Below are 19107 nucleotides of genomic sequence, written 5' to 3'. Positions count from 1 at the left end.
AGACGATATAATTTAATATTCCATTTTTATACCATACGCGTTGAAACTCGAATTCCTCCGAGCAATTACACACGCAAATAATCGTTGAATTACTTATTCTAATTAACTAATCGTATAGCCAGCTCGTAAATCTAGATCTTAATAGAGCTCGTTGAAATCCGTGTGTCTCGATAGATCGTCCGTGCTTATCGCTAATAAATTTTCTGCTCGAATGTTACTTACTCGAACGGTAGTCAATTTCATTTTTGTTCCTAATTACCACCTCCGATATCTACTGTCATCACTTTTCGTAACACGATTTCAGTTCATTGCATTCTATTACCAACAAGATTAATCGTAAATACACTTTTCTAATCTCCGTTCGATATCTTCATCGATAAAATTCACTCGGAATCAGTGCACGGAATGGATTTCACTACAGATCCAAGACACAGAATCCGAGAGTTGTGTACGAATGCGTTGCGTAAGCGCATTTAAACGTGGGAAAGGAAATTCATTCTTCGTTCTCAGCAAAATTTACGCAAAAAGTTCCCGTACGTGGCAGAAATTAACACGTGCGTAATATACACGTCGACAGCTCTAATCGCAAAACTGATCAGCCACGAGTCTCAAAGACGTTAAACAACCGTTCCCCGGGACGGATAGAAATAATTTTACAGAAACGTGATCGAACTCTACATTTTCGAATTTAATTTCAAATTCTGCCCTATGGATCGTTTTAAATAATTCCAATCTGTATAGTTTCTTTAATCGAGAATTTTTTAACCGACTGTACAAAAACAACGATCGATATTTCTTTCGATGAAAAATTAAAGACTGGAGAACTCCGAGTGGCACCGTTTACGATACAAATTTCCCAAGATACTCGACTCCAATTTTGCGATACGTTATACACATTCTATACCTCACCTACCGATTATTTAACACGCTTTTATTCCCAGCGATCCGTTCGAAATAATTAAACTAATTGAACCGTGCAAACATCTGATCCGTTCTTACGGGTCTTTAAATCCATCCTCGGTTGACCTAGATTTAATTCGATTAATAGCGCTGCATCGATCACGTGCACACGCTCGAGGGGGTTCGCATTATGCGAGTTATATCGGCGGGAAGAACAATCGGCGATCGATCGAAATTTTGCGCCCGTGGTAACACGTTCGTGCAACAATACGATCGAACAGTTAGTTACGCCAATGGCGCAATTCGCGAGCACCGAGCGTTAAAATGACGATTGCCCCTTGAAAATTGCGCCGCCTCGACGTCCTAATGTTTACGCTATTATTAACTGCCGTGGATAATCAAGTGAACGCGTGAAATCGCGCGACGATAAACCCGTGGCTGTCGAATCGAACGTTGAAAAATTTCAAATTGATTCCGCGTCGCGTTGAAATTGCACAACGTAACGCGTGATCGTGATATGAAAGAAAATTGAAAATTATCAACAATTTTCTCCCAACGAAATTATCGAATCGGGCAAACGATGAGATTCGATAAACGTTTGGCAAGAATTGAGGAAAGAAACATTAATATCGCGATCGTTGCAAAATTCGTTACAAAATTCGCTCGTATAATGTTCATTTGTAGCGAAGTTGTGGAATTGGAAAAGAATAAGAAAAATTAAAATTTCGTTGTGAAATTTGCTTGTATAAAGTTCGTTCGCGGTGAAGTTACGGGATTATTGGCGCGAATTGTGTAAAATTTGAGTGTAAAAATAAAAATTAACGTTACGAAACTTACTTGCGCTAAAGTTCGTTTGGTGGTAATATTATCGGCGCGAGAAGTATAAAATTTCGAAACGATTGGCAAGACACTTGTAAAAATAAAATTCAAATTTGAAATTCATCGTGGAGATTACTTAATAACGCCGAAGATTTCAAATTATTCGTCCCGTCGTGCTGGAGTTTTCATGTAAAAATATTTAAACAAGTGTAAACATTATTAAGGAGGAACGTATTAAAACGCGGAACGATTCTTGCCTCGATAAAAGAAAAAAAGAAAAAAAGAAAAAAAAGAAAAGAAAATTTCCATTAAAAAATCGTAGCTAGCACTATTTTCAACGTAAATCTGTCCATAATTTTGTAAACGGAAATTGACGCGAGCTTAGTTCGCGCCGAGGAACATTATCAATCGTTAAACGTTTATAAACGCCTACGAGGCGATCGAATGTAAATCACGGATAAATTCCATTATCTCACGGTGACGGTGGAGGGGATTGCAGTCGAATAAACCCGAAAATGGTGCGATTCGACGATCGGTTCGTGAATCGAGCCGCAGTCTCACGCTCGTCATCGTTAATTAGAATCACTGATGAAACAATATAACTGCATCTCCCCATCCACACGAACAGTATCGGCTCGCCGTTATCGCTTTTATTGGCCCCTCGAGTGTTTACAGTGACTCTGAAATCTATACGCAGAAGAATAATAGAATAAATAACTTTAAACGATATCGATCTCCGATTAAACGACTCCAAGTGGTTCAAGGCCGTGGAAGTGTTACTTGAACACTTGTGCGTTACGAACGTAACACGGAGAACAAACAAAGCAGAAAAAAAAAACGGATACCTTGAGCCCCAGCTGTTCAAATTTTTTGTTACTCGTAACCTTGAAAATACTCGAAAACAAACAACGAGCGCAACGAAAAATACTTCCACCGTTCTCTTGTATCGAGGTACCAAGTATATTTAAAAAATCGCGATTCCGTGATTTACGTTTTTAAACATTAAAAATTTTCCATTTCGGTACAATTAGGAATAAAAATAACGATACCGTCATACCGTGCTGTGTTTATTCCGGATGGAATTCAACGTTTATATTTCATTTGCCCGTGTTAACGTTGCTGGTCGTTGTTTTTATATTATTCGAGGCGCGTCTGATTTTTCCACGTTCAAAATTAGCCGCCAGAGGTGTACGCCAATGGTAACGCTAAAACCTCGCGTCACTCTATATACGCGGTCGACGCAAATGGAGCGGCTCGACAAGGGTCGCTTCGATGCGTCGGAAATTGTGCTCTGAAATTTTAGGGCGAGAGTCTATTAGCGTTGATAAAACTCGTTCTTGCGAGCGAAGCACTTGGCTGCGGCTCGATGAAAAATTAGATAATTCGATCCCGTACGACGATGTTCGCACAGTTACGTTTCACAAATCGTTCGGCGTTCGAATCGGAGCAACGACTCCGTAACGTTTCCTGTACGCCGGATCGGGTGATCGCACGTAGTAACGCAACCGAACGTAAGATAATTTCGAGTTTCGGATCGCGCTATAAATATCCACGGCTACGCGAAACGTAAACAGAACGTTTCGTGGAATTAGGTGGAAGCTAGGTGGAAACGTTTCGTTGGTTGCGTGTCCCGCGCAATTCACGATGCGAACGATTCTTTACGAAAGAAAAGAAGAATGAAAAGAAAATAGGTGAGCGGCGTTGAAACGGAGCGGGAAACGGTCGTCGAAGAATCAAATTTCGAGACACTGATCGATAGTCGACGAATCGAGCGCTACGGTACCGTCCACGGCGGTGAATATTCTATGAACACGCTCGCGCCGCTCGCGTATACGTTAACGGTTAATCGAAACACCGGGAGAACTCGATGCGACGAATGCACGTCGAAACGAAACGAAACGAAACGAATTCAACGAATCGCGAACCGTGTGAACTTTCGGACCGTTACGCGCGCACACGTGTGCCCGATGCGATACGTCACAATGGCCGTACGTAAACAAACGAGTCACGAAAGCGTGTAACAGCTGAGGAATCGATGCACAACGTACGAACGGAAAACCGTGGATACTTCCCGTTCGGGGATCGAGTTGATGTCACGAACGTGCGACACCTTTCCAATGTCACACCGGACGCGACAGGCGCCACGAATTCGAACGGCTAGGTATTCGATAATCGAGTATCGAAAGTCGAAAGAAGCGCGACGTCGAGACGACAACACTCGCGTCGGACCTGCAGCTTTTGCTTGTCCTCGAGCAGATGCACGTCCTGGTGATCGGCACCCTCGTGTCCAAGGGGGACAGCGTTCGGGTGACCCATGGGGCCCTTCAGACCCCCTTGTAAACGAGGTGGCGCCGGTATGAGCAACTCCGGTCCCGCTTTCTGCATGTGCTGGTACACACGGTAAACACTGTTCACCGCCGCACCGCCAGTACCGGAACGGAAATCCGGCAAAAAGAAGAACGTTCCGAAACACACGACTCCGAACGACAAAAACACCAACAGGATCAGGTACTTCTCACGCGGACGGAACGACCGTCTCGAGAACAGGGGCACCGGCACACCGTTCATGAACCGCTGATACGACGGCAGAATACTCGACGACGTTGTCATTTTCGCGATACCGTCACACCACGCACGCACTATCGCACTTTCCGTTTTCACGACAGACGAAAACCCGAGCACTCGTGCGCGTTGTTGCCCTTTTCCTAGCCGTCGCACGCCATTACGAATACGGTGGCACGCGAGCACCACCTGCTCGCCGAACTTGACACTTGGTCGCGACGAGAGCGACGATCAGCTGGCGCGACTCGTTCCTCAACTATCAATGCGAACCACTCACGTGTCCAGGACTTCATTGACCGGCATGACACGGACGTGTTGTCACAATGGATAAGCGACGTTTCCCTTTCGAAGGTAAAATAGAAATCTCGTCAAGTGGGTGACCGCAAATGGTCACGCAATCTAAAGTAGATTACGCGTGGTACGTTATCTAAAGTAGACATTCGCATTATCCTACGAGAGTCGATGTCGTACGATCATTCAAGTCGGTAGAATTGGTAAAGAAGAATTGTCTTTCTATGTTATCTACAACTGCATCGATACTATCTCAGAAAATGTTGCAGCAATGGTAAGTTCCTTGAATTCTCACAGATGGAACTTGAGTCACGAAAATTCAAAACAAAGTGAAAGTAGACAAAATATCTTATACTGAATTAATTTTCATTCGATGTTGCACCTTCGTGGCTAAAGAATCATTATAATTCGGTACATGATTTGAAAATAAGTAAAGTAGGAACAAAAAAATAAATAAAATAAATATAGAAAACTAGGTAAATTAATAAAAAGTAAGGGAGGGAAATGGGTATATTTCAATTTAAAAGTGCTCATTAATGCTGGCAAACGGTCAGCAGAGGTCACTACGAGTCGGTTGGTCCCTGAACACGGGGTTGGTCCTTCGATAAAGGATACTTTTTTAAAACCCTCAAAGTTCCAGGAAGAAGAAAGTTCTCGAATAGGATGCGTTGGGGTAGGGGGAGGGTGGAGTCAATTTATACTTTCAGGCGAGTGTGATGTCACAGATTTAACGTTACCTCGATTGCTTTTGTTCGATTTAACCGAAAATTTCCTTCGTGAACAAAGAATATTCCAGCAAAATCGTATCAAGTCCTTATTTACACGAAAGTATTGTTAATGATTATGTCAACTATTATCCGATGATAATTGTCAATAATAACGATGAATAAAAATCAAGATATTGTAAAATCTGTGAAGAATGACAATTTCAATGAATTTTTATAGCAAAGTATGATCCAAATGTTAATGTTAGAATATGAATCTTTTTTATGTACAATAAAAAATATTAATTAGCCTACAGAAATAAATTTTAATTGAATTATGAAGTAAAACGTGGTCACTAACATGTTTTTTAAGTAAGTTTTAAAACATTAACGTAACATTTGTTTAATTCTTATAATTTACACGGTATCCCTACAAATTACCCGCCAAGTTACATTGTTTATCATCTTTTCTGTTAAAAATTAAGGAATGCGTAGCCAGTATACGGCTAAGGGAGGATTAAAGAAGAATTCTTCACTTTTGCTACGCAGGTGTGTGAGACGCTCCTGAGGGTCAGGTAATACCTGACGATTTCTTTGAAATTACCCCTGGTTGTACTAAACCTGCGAACCAAATACGTCAGGTCGAGCGGTTTACAGCTGCACTAACAATAAACGGATTTCTGAGGTCGCCGGTCCTTTCTATTTATTTTGCGCCTCAATAGTCATTGACAATGGTTTCTCCGTCTACGAAAGTAATAAATAAAACTTGGGCTCTTCGTATTCCACGGAAAATAAAATTCTTATTTTCAAAAACGATAAGAATCAAATATCAAACAAAAAATTATTTCTTCTCTATCGGAATAATCAGTACATTTAGAATTTTTACATAAAATTTTAGTCGCAAAAATATCATTTCTCTTTTAAAGAAATAAATAAATTTGAAAGACGATGAAGTTCTAAAAACTATGATTTTTCTGTTTATAAAGATAATAAGTTAATCTTTTGCTTTTCATATTTCATACGAATTAAAATTCTTATTTTCAAGAACGATATACATCTAATGAATAAAAGACTAATTTTTTTTCGCCAAAACATACAATGATATTTTTATAATATACTACAAAACCGTTGAAATCAATGTTAACTTAATAAAGTGCATAATACACGTCAGTTTAAACTGAACAACTTTCATTTAATTGATATTTATTTTATAACATACGTTTATAACATCGGGGCACTACCAACTCCAACGTCGGCCCTGTGTACATTTTCAAGACAGGCAGCTGTTTCGAAACGTTAGCGGATGTGCAAGAAGGTCTCATAATTTTGCTATATAATGTAGTTTTTATGTACGCATGAATAAATGCATGTATGTATGTATAAGAAACGATCTCCTTTCTTATATGAAAAGAAGACCTTTCCCTTCCAAAATTCATACCGGTTTCTCGGATGAGCGCATGTAACTCGGATATATTTATATGTACATATTTCAAATTCAATGCAATAATATTAAGAGTTTTTTTATAAATATCTCGGAAAATAAAGCTGACCGCCTATTATATCTGAAGAAAAAAGTTGTTGAAAATATTAATTCCCACAACAACTTTCTAATCATTTATTTTTCTTCGCCATCAGCTAGCTTTTTAAACTAAACATAGACAAAAAAGTATAAAATTTGAACAATTTAAAAACGAGTGGTACATATGTATGTATATATGTACAATTCATGCTGGTGATTCATAAAATTTATTTTCATAAAAATGAGAAATCTTTGAAAAGAATAAAGGTGATTGTAAATGTTTAAATGTATGTAAATTAAGTGTTCAAGATTATCAAATCAAAAAAGCATCTTTATATATATATTGAAAATTAGAAGGTATGGGTCTAAATCGACATACATACGGCCATGCCAATATTAGACAAGAACGAATGTTTGCTGTCTTGCTTGAAAGAGTTGCTCCCGACAGATGTCGGTATTGCAACTGCACAACCAATGAGCATTCGTTATTTCCTTTGGAGGGAACAACGATTTCTTTCTTTTTCGATTAGTAATAATTGTAAGCACTTATATGTAACCAATAAAGTTAAAATAAATTTAGAAATTTTATATTCGTAATTTTATTTCATTTTAACATTCACCAATATGATTAACTAATACGACGCAAAATAAGTAACGGAAATATGAAGTTCCGATGGCAGCACTGTCGCCAATCAAAAGCACGTAGAGAGCGGTGCAACGAAAATAAGTGAAAGTAGAGAGGGAACTTTAGGAATGAGAGTGGGGTTTGCATAGCAACCGCTAGATGCATCCTTATGCAACTCCATGTTGGCGACCGCCATTTATAAACGATATCAAAGATGTGTTTGGAATAAAATTTATATATGTTCAAATTTATATAATTTTCTACCTTTCTCTTTGTCGTTTTGTTTTTATAATATTATTTTCTTACATCTTTATTGTTCTTTACTTTAATTTTAAAAATTTCTATACAAGTTAGAATTTAGATAAGACAATATTGTTTGAACATAATTTAAAGACATCTAATTTTTTGAAGAATACAAGTATTTCTTTTATTAAGTAAACTTACGAATTTACAGTAAATTTTGTATTAATTGACAGCAAAAATAATGAAAGTATAATGATTCCTCTTCCTTTAGAGTACAGATATTTTGGGAATAAAAAATTTATACATCTTAGCTAGACACGTACGAAAGAATTTATTTATGTATATATTTTATGCATTCATTGAGTAAATATAATTTATCAATGAACACATTATAGTAGGCAATTGTATCGACAATATAAATGTAATCTTGGCAAATAAAATTCAGTACATTTACCACTCAATGCAAGATATACAGATGTACATATATACATCTGTAATATGTATTAAGAAATCTGTAATATGTTGTAAAGAAAATGTTAAAAAATTATTTTAAATAGAATAATTTTAATTATGTCTATCTAAATTCATGTTGCCTTTCTTTGTATTTCATTGTTACATTTTTAAGCAGCCGAGTATAAATATTGTTATATATGGTTAACAACAGAAGTAACATCGAATTTTCGCGTCTTGTGTCCGTTACATCGTGGTCGGTTGCTAAGGAATTCCCACTTCTACTCCAAAAATTCCCTCTCTACTATTTCTCCCACCACTCGTAGCCTCCTCGAGGCAACCAGCGTTCTGGCGTCGCATCGTTACATCAGTCTAGCTTGAACAGTTCCCTAGTTTGGTTCGTCTCATCTTCATATTCAATCCTTCATTTTAGGATTTTTGAATTCCTCTTCGACTACTTCGAAATTAAATTTCTTCTTCTCTCACGTTCAAGCCGGGCTCAGTGTGAAGGTTTCGTTTAACACGTTAAAATTTTTCAGGCTCACCCGTGTCTACCGTGTCTTCCGTGGATTCGCGAGTGCTGTTTGATTTTGAAGTACTTCTTCGCCGGGCGACGTCCCCTTTCCCATTTTCTTTCCGTCTGTCGTTGTGTCTGGAAGGTGAAAGTTGTATACTTCGTGGCCGTGACGCTGAATGGAAACGGGCCGCCATTTTCTATGTTCCATTGACCAAGTCAATCGACACAGGATTATTGCAGCCGTTTCTTAGGCGATACGTGACTAACTGGTGTACATTCTGTGCTGCGTCTGGAAGTAATCGACTTCGGGATTCATTCTTGAAGATCCGAGGATGTCCGTGGCGTGCACCGCCATTGCATGACCCGAATTACGCGGTGATTTTACAGATGTACAATCTGTGTTTCCTTTAACGGCCCTTTAGTAATACAATTCTTTGGAATTGAGCCGCTGGAGATCGCACGTGTAATTTCGGTAATACATCAGGGATCTTTGCGATTGCTGTTCGAACGGAAGCGAAGGTAATAGTTTCTTTCGCTAACGCGACGGGGCTATTTCTTTGCTTTGTTTCGTCAGTAAAATTCGCGTGTAAATAAGATAGAATCATTGGTTGCTTCTATATTATTTACAGTTTTACCTCTAATTTCCTGCGGCGATTGCACCGGATGAGGAGGGAAACGAAATTGAATTAGCACTACTCCTGCAGGAGTTTTTAGTTTCGCATCGTTTCCGTTCCGTCGACTCTCCGAGGAGAAGTCACCGATTAACGTGTTATCGAAGCAGAGCACAATTAGATTCAAGACCTAATTAAACACTGCAGAATTTAGGGATTTAGGTTTAAGATTAGTCAGGGCTTAGTTTTAAAAGAGTTTAGGAGATGGTTAGCACTTCTACCTCTTTTACGGGTAGGTAAAATTTTTGCTAAAATCGCTTGTTCCAATTGGGATAATCGATTCAAGTATCACGATGAATTCTTCCGTGATATTCTAACATTGCACAGGTTGGGTGGATGGGACCGTTGGAGCTAGGGCGAGTCACCGTTTGCAGCAACCTCCTCGTGGTGTGACTTGGAAAATTTATATTACTCCGGTAATAAAAATTTACTAATGGCTGCAAGTTCCCAATATCTTCTTTGTATCATTCGTTTCTGTATTTAATTTATGAATTTCTTTATTTCAGAATACAGGAAAGAATAGATACAAGATTTAGTTTCAATGTTCTAATTTTGTATTGAGATTTGTTTGGATTCGAATAAATAAGTACAATACGGTTGTACGGTAATTTTATACACTATCAGTTTTACAGAATTTATTCTATTTAGTTAAAAATTTAATTCTTCATTTCGTCTATGATTTGTATTGATCTTTCCGGGAGAGAAGCTATATTTCCAATAGATATCGTTAATTGAATAATATAACTGTTTCGCGTAATCTGCTAATAATACAAATTAAACAAGTATCGCATGTTTTGAATAAGTAATTAATGTTCATATCTCGAATCGTTGACATCTATTCAAAAAATATTTGAGCACGTTAAGAAAATTATTACTAACAATTAAGTTTTAGAATAAAAATTCATCGAAGCCGTTCAATTTTACAAATTTATCGCATCTTTGTTTCTAATAATATTTGTACCAATAGTGATTGCAAATATTTTACCGACAGTCAAAATAACAATAGACCTGCGACATCGAATTCTAGGAAAGTATATGTACGTTAAAGTCGTAACCAGAAATTTACAGTTTATCGGGGCTTCCTGGAAGAAGAGGTCTGCCAAGTGAACAATCTATTAGCCATCTTTGTTGTCCCTGAACGATTCGACTGTTTCACATTTCTACACGACCTTCCGTATAAGCTCGCAGTGTTATTTCACTAATACGTACGTGCCGTGGTTGCTCGAGGATCCGTGCACCTTCATGTATATTGTAACACACGTTGACAACGACTGTCAAGGTGGAAGGCCTTCGCAGATATTACACCAACACGTCGAAGTTTGAATACTCATCGATCTATGTACATACTACGCAGTTTCAAATTATATTCAGTTTTCGTTGCAAACACAGGAATATGTATTATACAACATTATGATTTGTAAAAAGAATATTCAACATTTCTATCAGTATTGCATATAATACTATAATTTTGAACGAAATTTCTTACAGTAAGTATTGAAATATTTACTATTACTTTCTTTGTAGAAGTAGTACATGGTACGTTACAAATGCAATTTCGTTTCTGTCGTATTCTTTCACGGATGTAAATAATTATTATTAGCTTCTAAGATATAATTATCGGAAAGAACAATCAAGAAATAATTATTAGAAATATTGAGCCAATATGAACACAATCGATACAATTACAATTTGCAACTATTGCGAAGAAACTTAACAATTAATTTTTTCGCGCAAGTAAAGTAAAAGTATCTTGAGTTGCACTAGTCTTATTTTCAAAATAATAGCAATAAGTAAACAACTCTAGGTTCGAAATAGATTATCAGCAACGCAATGCTTAGAAATGCGTCGGCCATTTTGAACTACGCGTTTAGGATATGTCCTCTCCAATGTGCATCAAAATAGTTAACATCTGCAAGGAAACTCTGTTCATAAACTACCCTAGTATTGCAAATGCGAACAATTTTACAAGATACTCGTTATTAACCTATGTGAAATGCATATTTATATTAATAAACACTTCCAAGAATTCGCTAAATTTGCTAAATTCGTTCAATTCACTAAATTCGAATACCTCCTCGATTATAATGACGATTGTCAAAGTTACCATCCGTAAACACGGAGCACGCTACAGGTTAGCCAACAACCGTAAGGTAATCGCTCCGTATTTTCTGCACCTCGACAGTGACCAAGTGTTTCGCATACTGGTAAAAAAGAAATCTGCAGCGTCAACCGTCTCAGTTTGTTCTTACATTATCGATTGTTTTCCGCGAGCGTAATATTAAAAATTGCACACGTAGTTCTTCGTTTCGTTACAGTGTCCAATGTTTCTAACATCCACCTAAGGAGCCAGTTCGAAATTCCGCGAACTAAATACCGAGATTACTTTAACGTTTACTCGTTAAATACAATTGAAGGAAATTAAAATTGCGCCAATTTGTTACATTGCAAATTCGTATTCCCTCGATGAACGAATAGTGACAAGTCGACTATGACTGATAACGATATGTTTAGTTTTACGTATTTCTTGGATGTTGAACATCCGGACGATAGGGGAATCGGTTACGTATCTCTAGTGTGTATCCGGCGACACCCGATTCGCCGGATAAAACGTTATTCGTTAATTAATCTTGCATAATCATCGAACACTGATGAATTCGAAAAGAAGCGCGCGCACGTTAAACACGTACTCTGGAGGAAGATGGCTGCCATTGGACTTTTGAATAGACTGGTCGCCTCGACGGGTACATCAGTCTAGGATTTCGCTTCTACGGCAAGCATGCAGCTCCTTTGGTTAATGTAAGTGATCGCGCGCCATCGATGGATAATACAACGTCTACCTGTTACAGTGACACTTACAACCATCGATTTTCGTTTGTTACCGATGGTAATGACACCGAATACGATGAACGAAACGGACGCGCGTCCGGGACACGACTACCGTGAGGATCAGGAGCAGAAAATTTGCAAAACCGTGTACTGCGATCGGATCGGTGCGTTTATGGTGGTGACGTAACATTTACACAAGTTGCAATTTTCTTGGAAACGAATTTGCGTTATATAAGCGACGTAGACGTCCGCTGGGTATCGATTACGTTCAATAATATAGAAAAACCGGCTAGTTTTCCGCGTCTCTGAACGTATCGTGTTACGCGCATCGATTGTTACGAATAATTTATACAATTTGTCGCGGCTTGTTAACGTTCGTTTTTTTCGCAATCACAAACAGGACACACTGTTAATTGTACCGTTAATTGTAAACACGTGGTTAGTTGAGAAAAAACGACAGGAGTCGCATTCAGCTTCGAAATAATTGTATCACGGATCCGTTTTTTGGTAAACGAAAACAAAAATGGGAATATCGAGCGTTTCAAAAATTAAGCGTTACATAAATTCTTCATAGTCGTGGAACAACCATTTGTTAGATAATCTAGAAATTGGGTTCGATTTAGGGTGCTTGATTTTCGGTCGAAGACGTTTCGATTTTTCATATCGAACGAATCGTTCCACGATCGAGGAAAATTTCCATTTTTTACCCACAAGTGAACGATCAGGATTCATTCTATCGTTATCGTTTATACGTACGATTAGCGACTTCCTAAGGAATGTCCGCCATTTTTGAACGATTTGCGTGATTCTATTCGATCTTCGAATCAGTACTTCGTATGTACTTCGTACAGTCATTTGTATATTCACAGTTGTTCCAAAGGTGAAGTGTCGTGGTATTTTTTTACAATGGAAAAACGACGAAACTTATCGAACAACCTAGTAGCACTCAACTCTGAGCTCTAAAACAAGATTTCACACCATTGTGACGTTTACTATTATCAGAATTTATGAAATATATTTATCTGCGTACATGTTGCATAGTACACCGGTACCTCCAGGGTATGAAACGATAATCGAACGCAGGGGACGTATATTGACAGCGCTTTATTCAATGTCATACGGGAGGAAATCAAGTATTTTTAAAACAAAATACTCATACAAAACGTATAAAATCGTGGATTTGTACATCGATCTAGCACGTAGACAATCGTATGATGTAACGTAACCGTTAAGTACACAATATATATATCTATATTGTATATATATGTATAACATCAACGCCTATCAACATAAAATAAAACTTCACGCTTTCATCAGAGATCATCATATTCCCTCCACGCTTTTCTCTACGTTTACGGTTTACGTGCGACTATCTATGTTCAGCGCGGCTCACGATACGGTTCTCTACGTTTAACGATAAAACTCTATGTAGCATGGCTAGTATCACAATTCTGACATTCTGTCTCTCGAACGAAGTACAATGCAGAGTCCAAATGTGTGCGTAAAACTGAAACGCTCGCTCCTAAAACCTAATCTCTGTCTTAACTTTAACTGTATATGCTCGCTGAAACGTCGGGGTTTTTTTTTTATACAGAAACTTAAACGCTAGGCTGGGATAAAAATCGTATGTACAACAGAAGTGAGAGAAGCGAGTACTGAACAATGGAAAGAAAAAAAAAAAAGAAAAAGAAAAGAAGAACGCAATTATTCATCGCGACTGCTTTAACATTGACAAGCGTCGGAACGACCATCGCTACGTAAAAACGCGAATCGAAACTCGAATACATTCCTTTCTACACGATCTACTATAAATTACAAGCGACGCTAGATACATCATCATCAATAATACACGAGTATAATTAATAGCTGCTCGACGAAGGTCTCCAATGATACAAGTCTACATCTAAATTAACTTTGTACAAAGCAGGGCGGGGCTCTCCTTTACTATCTTCCAATCGTTAAATCTGTCGCGGGTTCGTCTACAAGCTCTCTACTAAAATATTAGCAAATAAAATTTCCAATGCTGCCATTCGTAACAACCGGGATTAATAGTAACATTGCCGAATAAAACTCCTCCGAAGACGTTGGAGAACGTTCTTTCTGTGCGTTCTTTCGACTCGATCTGTAACAACAAACTCGAAGAAATGGTCAACGAAATATACTCAATTCAATGGATGAAGTACGATAGCAGTAGGGGATGAAGACGGTACACTACGGTTGAATATCAGTAGCAGAGATCTTACGGACGATTTTGTATATTTTTTGAACACCGAGTATACCAATAATTCAAACACGACCCTGTAACGAGTAACGAGAAACATATTCGGCGGTTTGTAGTTTCGGTATTAATTGTTTAAAAAGTATCGCATCTATCGATTTCAAATTTTCTGTACACACTTGTGCACGCTTCAAGTAGTTGCATAAATTTTTACGACCATTCACGATCCATAATTCTAGAGTTGTATACTATTTTATCTACTCTCAAAAATACTTTCCGGTATTATACGATAGTACAATAACATAAAAACTAGTTCACACGATAGAGGAGCACGTACATTATACGTGTGCGAAATTTCAAGTGAATTGGTTAATTAGATTTTTAGATCAGTAGTCACTGGTTTGAAAAATGTTGTTTCAAGAAAAATGGCTACGAAGTTTCGTTATACAGTGTTGAAGTATACAGAGAATTCAATTCGAAGTTTTATAATCCAGCCAATTCTTCGAATTTTCCGTTTATTGGTACGTATTCAGTGCACCTAGAATTTTAATAAAATATAAAAAAAGAAAAAGTCGATTTTTTGAAAATTCCAGGTCCAAATTCCTACTCCCTTAAGTCAATTCCAAGAGCGATACTCTACCTAGGTACAAACCGCTGAAATGTTTCTTTTTATTAGCTACAGAGTTGTACGTACTATTTTTTACGTACAGATAATGTCTGCTCGTCTCGGTATCAGACGCTTAAAGATCTCTAAGTTATCTCTCTGGGAGTCGAGAGATCTATCGTCTTGACACCTTTCGGTTATCAAGAGACATATCTATTCCATCGAGTATACCTCACTGTATCCCATTTCACTCTGCCACACTTTTACTCCTTCCACCAAGTGTACACTTTCGTATGTCGTTAGAAATGACTTTAGTTCTTTGGTCGGAATCGGGACATGTAAAAGTCGCAGTCCGAGCAGTAGATGGCTGGTTCGGTGACCTGCTTTTTCCGACAGAGATGACAGGGTGCAGTTCTAGCTGCGCTACCAACGGCAGGCTTCTGCAGCGAAGACGTTGACTGAGAGACAGTCGCGGTACCCTTCGTGGCGGACACGAAGTGCATCTGTTTGCTCTGCTTCGAAACAGGTGGGTGCTGATAGGTCGGGTACTTCATGTTGGATTGTATCTGACCGTTCTGCAACGGGTTCGGATACGTTTGATTGGGCGCCAAGATGTTCTGTTGGTCAGCTTTCTGCGGAGGTCTCTGGTAGTTATCGTGCCTCTGCTGATAATTCTGCACACCCTGCTGCTGTTGTTGCTGATAGGAGGTGGGCGGATTTGGCGGCGGTTGATACTGGGGCAACGGTTGGCTCATTCTGTTTTGCTGAGGAACGGATTGATAGGGATAACCCTGATAGGAACTGTGGGTGTATTGATTCTGATAAGGGCTGGGTGACTGGGCCGGCGGATACGCGAACTGCTGTTGAGAGTGCTGTACCGTGATGGGACTCGCGTTATGATTCGTGATCCTCTGATTCATGTTCTGCTGTTGCTGCTGAGACATTTGCTTGTTCATTTGATTGTGCTGTTGCTCCAGCTGGTAGTACGTTTGGTAGGTGTTCTTTTGGCACACGGGTTTCTGTTGTTGCACGTTGTTCTGCACGTACTGGCCGTGCAGTTGGGTGGGATAAGGGCTGGCCGGTTTCTGGGTTTGCGAGATCGGAATAACCTGATTTCTCGGATGAGACGTCTGTGTCTGGGGATACGCGGTTTGGGATTGCATGTAAGGCATGTATCCGTTCTGCGAGTACCTTATTTGTTGTTGCAACTGAGGGGAGTACGAAGTCGGTGGCTTGGTAACGTTCGATAGCCCCGAGTAAGTTTCTCTGACGACGTCCTGTCCCTCGTTTACGTACGAGGTGCAGTGCTTTTTCTCCGACAACGATCCCACCGACTCGTTCGAATTTTGCCTCCCAAAGGTGGGCTTGATCGTGTCAGGGATCGGTATTGGATTCACGCTTCTCAATTGATCTTGATAGGGAGTCGCGGGAAGACTGTCGGCCTCGCTCTTCAGTGGAAGAGTCTGCTGTTGGAACTTGATGACGGTGCAATTTTCACGGTTCAATTCTGCCTCTTGCAGACTTCTGATTTCTCGTAGAACTTGGGCAGTTTCTGGCTTGTTCATTGCCGAACGGAGAACCCTCTCGAGGATGGGGTTGGGTATGTAAGAGTCCTTCTCGTCGTCCTCTGCGGTGGCCACCAGAACGACTTGATCGCAGAACGACACGCTCTTCTTTTTTCCTATTCGTCGTTTCATCTTTCTCGGGGCGATGTCCTCCTCGCTGGGCAGAATTGTCGTGTTTTGGATGGTGTTTTGCATAGCAACTTCGCTGATATCGTCTTCGGGATAATCGATCGGCAGACCATTTTCGTGCGGCAGTGTCAATGACATGGACATGATCGCTGCGTTCAGTCCACTCGGTTGCGCGTTGGTGGGATTACTGGGCGTTGCTGTCGAGACGAAAGTGTTCTGGCTCGAACTCGACTCGAAGCTCGAATTCAAGATCGACTGACCCGATGGGGTTTCAGGTTTGGAGAAAGCGGCCAAATTTTCCGTCGAAAGCTTCGGTCTCGACTCTTCTACCTGTTGAACATCTTGGGACATGTCCATCAACGGAGAAGACGAAATGCAGTTTAGGTTTTGCTTCGCAGGAAGCTTTTGCTCCGGTTCCGTTTTCGGTATAGGTTGTAATTTAATCTGCTCGAATCTGGCCGCCATGTCTTTCACAGAAGAGACGACTCGCGGACAATCGGGAACGTCGCGACTAGTTTGATCGTAGGTTTGTCCGAGACTGTTCATCATCAAATCGCTGGTCCTCCTTGCAACTGTCGGGCCTGGGATCGTTGGAGCCGAACACCTAACTTTCGAAACATCCTGATCGGAGGGACTTTGCTTCTTCATCCTCCTCTCCGCTTGTTTAGCTTGCAACTCGCGGAGCCAGGTTTCGCTGGACGATTTCTCTTCGTCCTCTTGCTCCTCGGACCTTCTCTCCTCCTTGACCTTCGAAGCCAAAATTTGATCCCTCTTGATCTGCAATTGCGTCAACAAACTGCTGATCTGTTGATTGTCCAACTGTTGTTGACGTTGTTGCATAAGAACCGCCGTTTGCTGCTGTTGGTATTGCTGTTGAAGATACTGTTGTTGTTGCTGATACTGTTGTTGGTACTGCTGTTGATTCTCTTGAATATGATTCGTAGGTTCGTCGATAGGCGGTGGCGGAGGTGGAAAGTCTTCGCTGGCTTGCCTCGAATGGGACACAGAGTGAATCGAAGGATACGGCGGTGGTGGAAAGTCCTCGCTGGGTTGCCTCGAATGGGATACGTTCCCATTTTCGGGGTACGGGGGCAACAAATCGCTCGGATTCGGTTGCTTCACGGGACTCTGCTCGCTGTGCACGTCCGCTCGAGTAACTACGAACGTTGGTTCGTACAAAATTCCATTGGCGTACTGTACTACGTCGTCTTGAATTCGGGGTTTATTGTTGTAATTCGATTGGCACGATGCGGGGACACTGGCAGTGCTCTGTTCCATGCTGTAAGTTGGTAGGAACGGAAGAGAGTGAGATTCCGACGAATAGTCGGTGTAATTGGTGTTTCTGGTTGTCCCACCGGACGAGTTGGCTGTATTTACGTGATTCCAATAGGATCCATTCTGCTCCTGAGGTGGATTGGACTGGCACTGTCCCTCTGACAACGGATACACCGATTTCTCGGATTGTTGCTCGCTGTGCACTTCACCCGAACACTTAGACTTGCTAAGCTGAGAAGTGGTCCTGAGCGGAGGAGGCGGAGGTACCTTCGCTACGTGTAACACTTTGCCGGCGCTGCCGTGGAAGCTCTTCCTCATCAGACGACTTCTCTCCAGGTTCGGGTTGCTCGTACTGCCAGGGCTACCGTTGTTGTTCCCGGTAAACTCCAAGTGACCCTCTGACAAGTAACCGCTCAGAGACTGGCAAACTTCGTTCCCCTTCAAACCAACGCTGGAATCGTCCACTGACTGCTTTGGCAAGGTGTTGGAGGATCCCTCTACGCTCACGTTCGTCTGGTTGTCCTGTCCCTCACGGAGATCCGGCATGCTTCTGTTTTTCCTCTTGATCAAACCACCCATCAATAATTTCCTGCGTATCTTGTGCTGTTTCTTCCCCTGTTTCTGTTCGCCATTTCCATTGCTCGATTGGGAGTTTCGCGCGTTATTGGTAACCGGATCGATGCTTTCTTTAGGCTTCTCAACTTTCGTCCCCTTCGGGGACGGTGACGATCTTGACGGGGCTATAGAGAAGTCTTTCGAGACGTTCTTGTTCCTCTCTTCGCTTCGGGCGCGTTTCTTGTCCTTCTTGTCGTCGTCGCATCGTTTCGCGCGGCTGAACAATCCTGTCCTTTGAATCGGCCGATCGTACAGCATGTACTCTTCGTCCTCGATCACGTTCACGGCTGTTGCCTTGCTACGCAGAGTCTTCTTCTTCGGCAAGGTAGCATAGATTTCGATGCTCTTCGAGGCAGGCTTATCCGCGACTGTGGCCGGGGTATTCACTAGAAGCTCGCGACTGTTTTGCCTGGAATGGCTCCCCTTGTCTCTCGAACTCTGCCTAGAGTGTTGACCGGATTTACTGTTCTCTCGCGAATGTCTACCTTCGGGTGCGCCTTCTGAAATTACGAACGTCACGTTAGATCCTCGATCGAAGGACTATCGTTAAATCCAACTGATAGATTATATTCTC

General features: G+C 40.6%; 4 protein-coding genes across 7 annotated transcripts in view; 2 read left to right on the top strand and 2 right to left on the bottom strand.

Annotated features, from left to right (window-relative positions):
• LOC143150412 (mannosyl-oligosaccharide alpha-1,2-mannosidase IA-like) overlaps window positions 1–4411 on the bottom strand; it is a 221775-nt gene extending 217364 nt beyond the window's left edge. The window contains exon 1 of the mRNA XM_076318678.1: window positions 3949–4411. Coding sequence (XP_076174793.1) covers window positions 3949–4329 — 381 coding nt within the window. The 5' untranslated portion in view covers window positions 4330–4411. The remainder of the gene's footprint in view (window positions 1–3948) is intronic.
• A 6630-nt stretch (window positions 4412–11041) lies between these two features.
• Window positions 11042–13445, top strand: LOC143150763 (uncharacterized). The gene is made up of 2 exons (XM_076319249.1): window positions 11042–12071; window positions 12148–13445. The coding sequence occupies exon 1, from the start codon at window positions 11176–11178 to the stop codon at window positions 11575–11577; it is 402 nt and encodes a 133-aa protein (XP_076175364.1). The 5' UTR covers window positions 11042–11175; the 3' UTR covers window positions 11578–12071; window positions 12148–13445.
• LOC143150765 (uncharacterized) lies at window positions 12183–13445 on the top strand. Its single transcript, XM_076319251.1, has 2 exons — window positions 12183–12291; window positions 12997–13445. The coding sequence occupies exons 1-2, from the start codon at window positions 12183–12185 to the stop codon at window positions 13065–13067; spliced, it is 180 nt and encodes a 59-aa protein (XP_076175366.1). The 3' UTR covers window positions 13068–13445.
• Window positions 13065–19107, bottom strand: part of Ec (ubiquitin specific peptidase echinus) — a 161879-nt gene continuing 155836 nt past the window's right edge. For 2 of the 4 annotated variants that reach the window (XM_076319245.1, XM_076319244.1), the window contains exon 11: window positions 13065–19033. In XM_076319245.1, coding sequence (XP_076175360.1) covers window positions 15261–19033 — 3773 coding nt within the window. In that variant the 3' untranslated portion in view covers window positions 13065–15260. The remainder of the gene's footprint in view (window positions 19034–19107) is intronic. The other 2 variants (XM_076319247.1, XM_076319246.1) reach the window with 1 other exon arrangement.

Source organism: Ptiloglossa arizonensis, chromosome 8, assembly GCF_051014685.1.
Source record: "Ptiloglossa arizonensis isolate GNS036 chromosome 8, iyPtiAriz1_principal, whole genome shotgun sequence".
Taxonomy (NCBI): domain Eukaryota; kingdom Metazoa; phylum Arthropoda; class Insecta; order Hymenoptera; family Colletidae; genus Ptiloglossa; species Ptiloglossa arizonensis.
This window is presented reverse-complemented; position numbering and strand designations above follow the sequence as displayed.

Excerpts from the sequence above, each read along its gene's own strand:
- LOC143150763 (XM_076319249.1), top strand. The coding sequence starts at position 11,176 with ATGTCCTCTCCAATGTGCATCAAAATAGTTAACATCTGCAAGGAAACT.
- LOC143150765 (XM_076319251.1), top strand. The coding sequence starts at position 12,183 with ATGGTAATGACACCGAATACGATGAACGAAACGGACGCGCGTCCGGGA. Across the intron at positions 12,292-12,996 it reads CGTGTACTGCGATCGGATCG|TTGTTCCAAAGGTGAAGTGT; the intron begins GTGCGTTTATGG and ends GTATATTCACAG.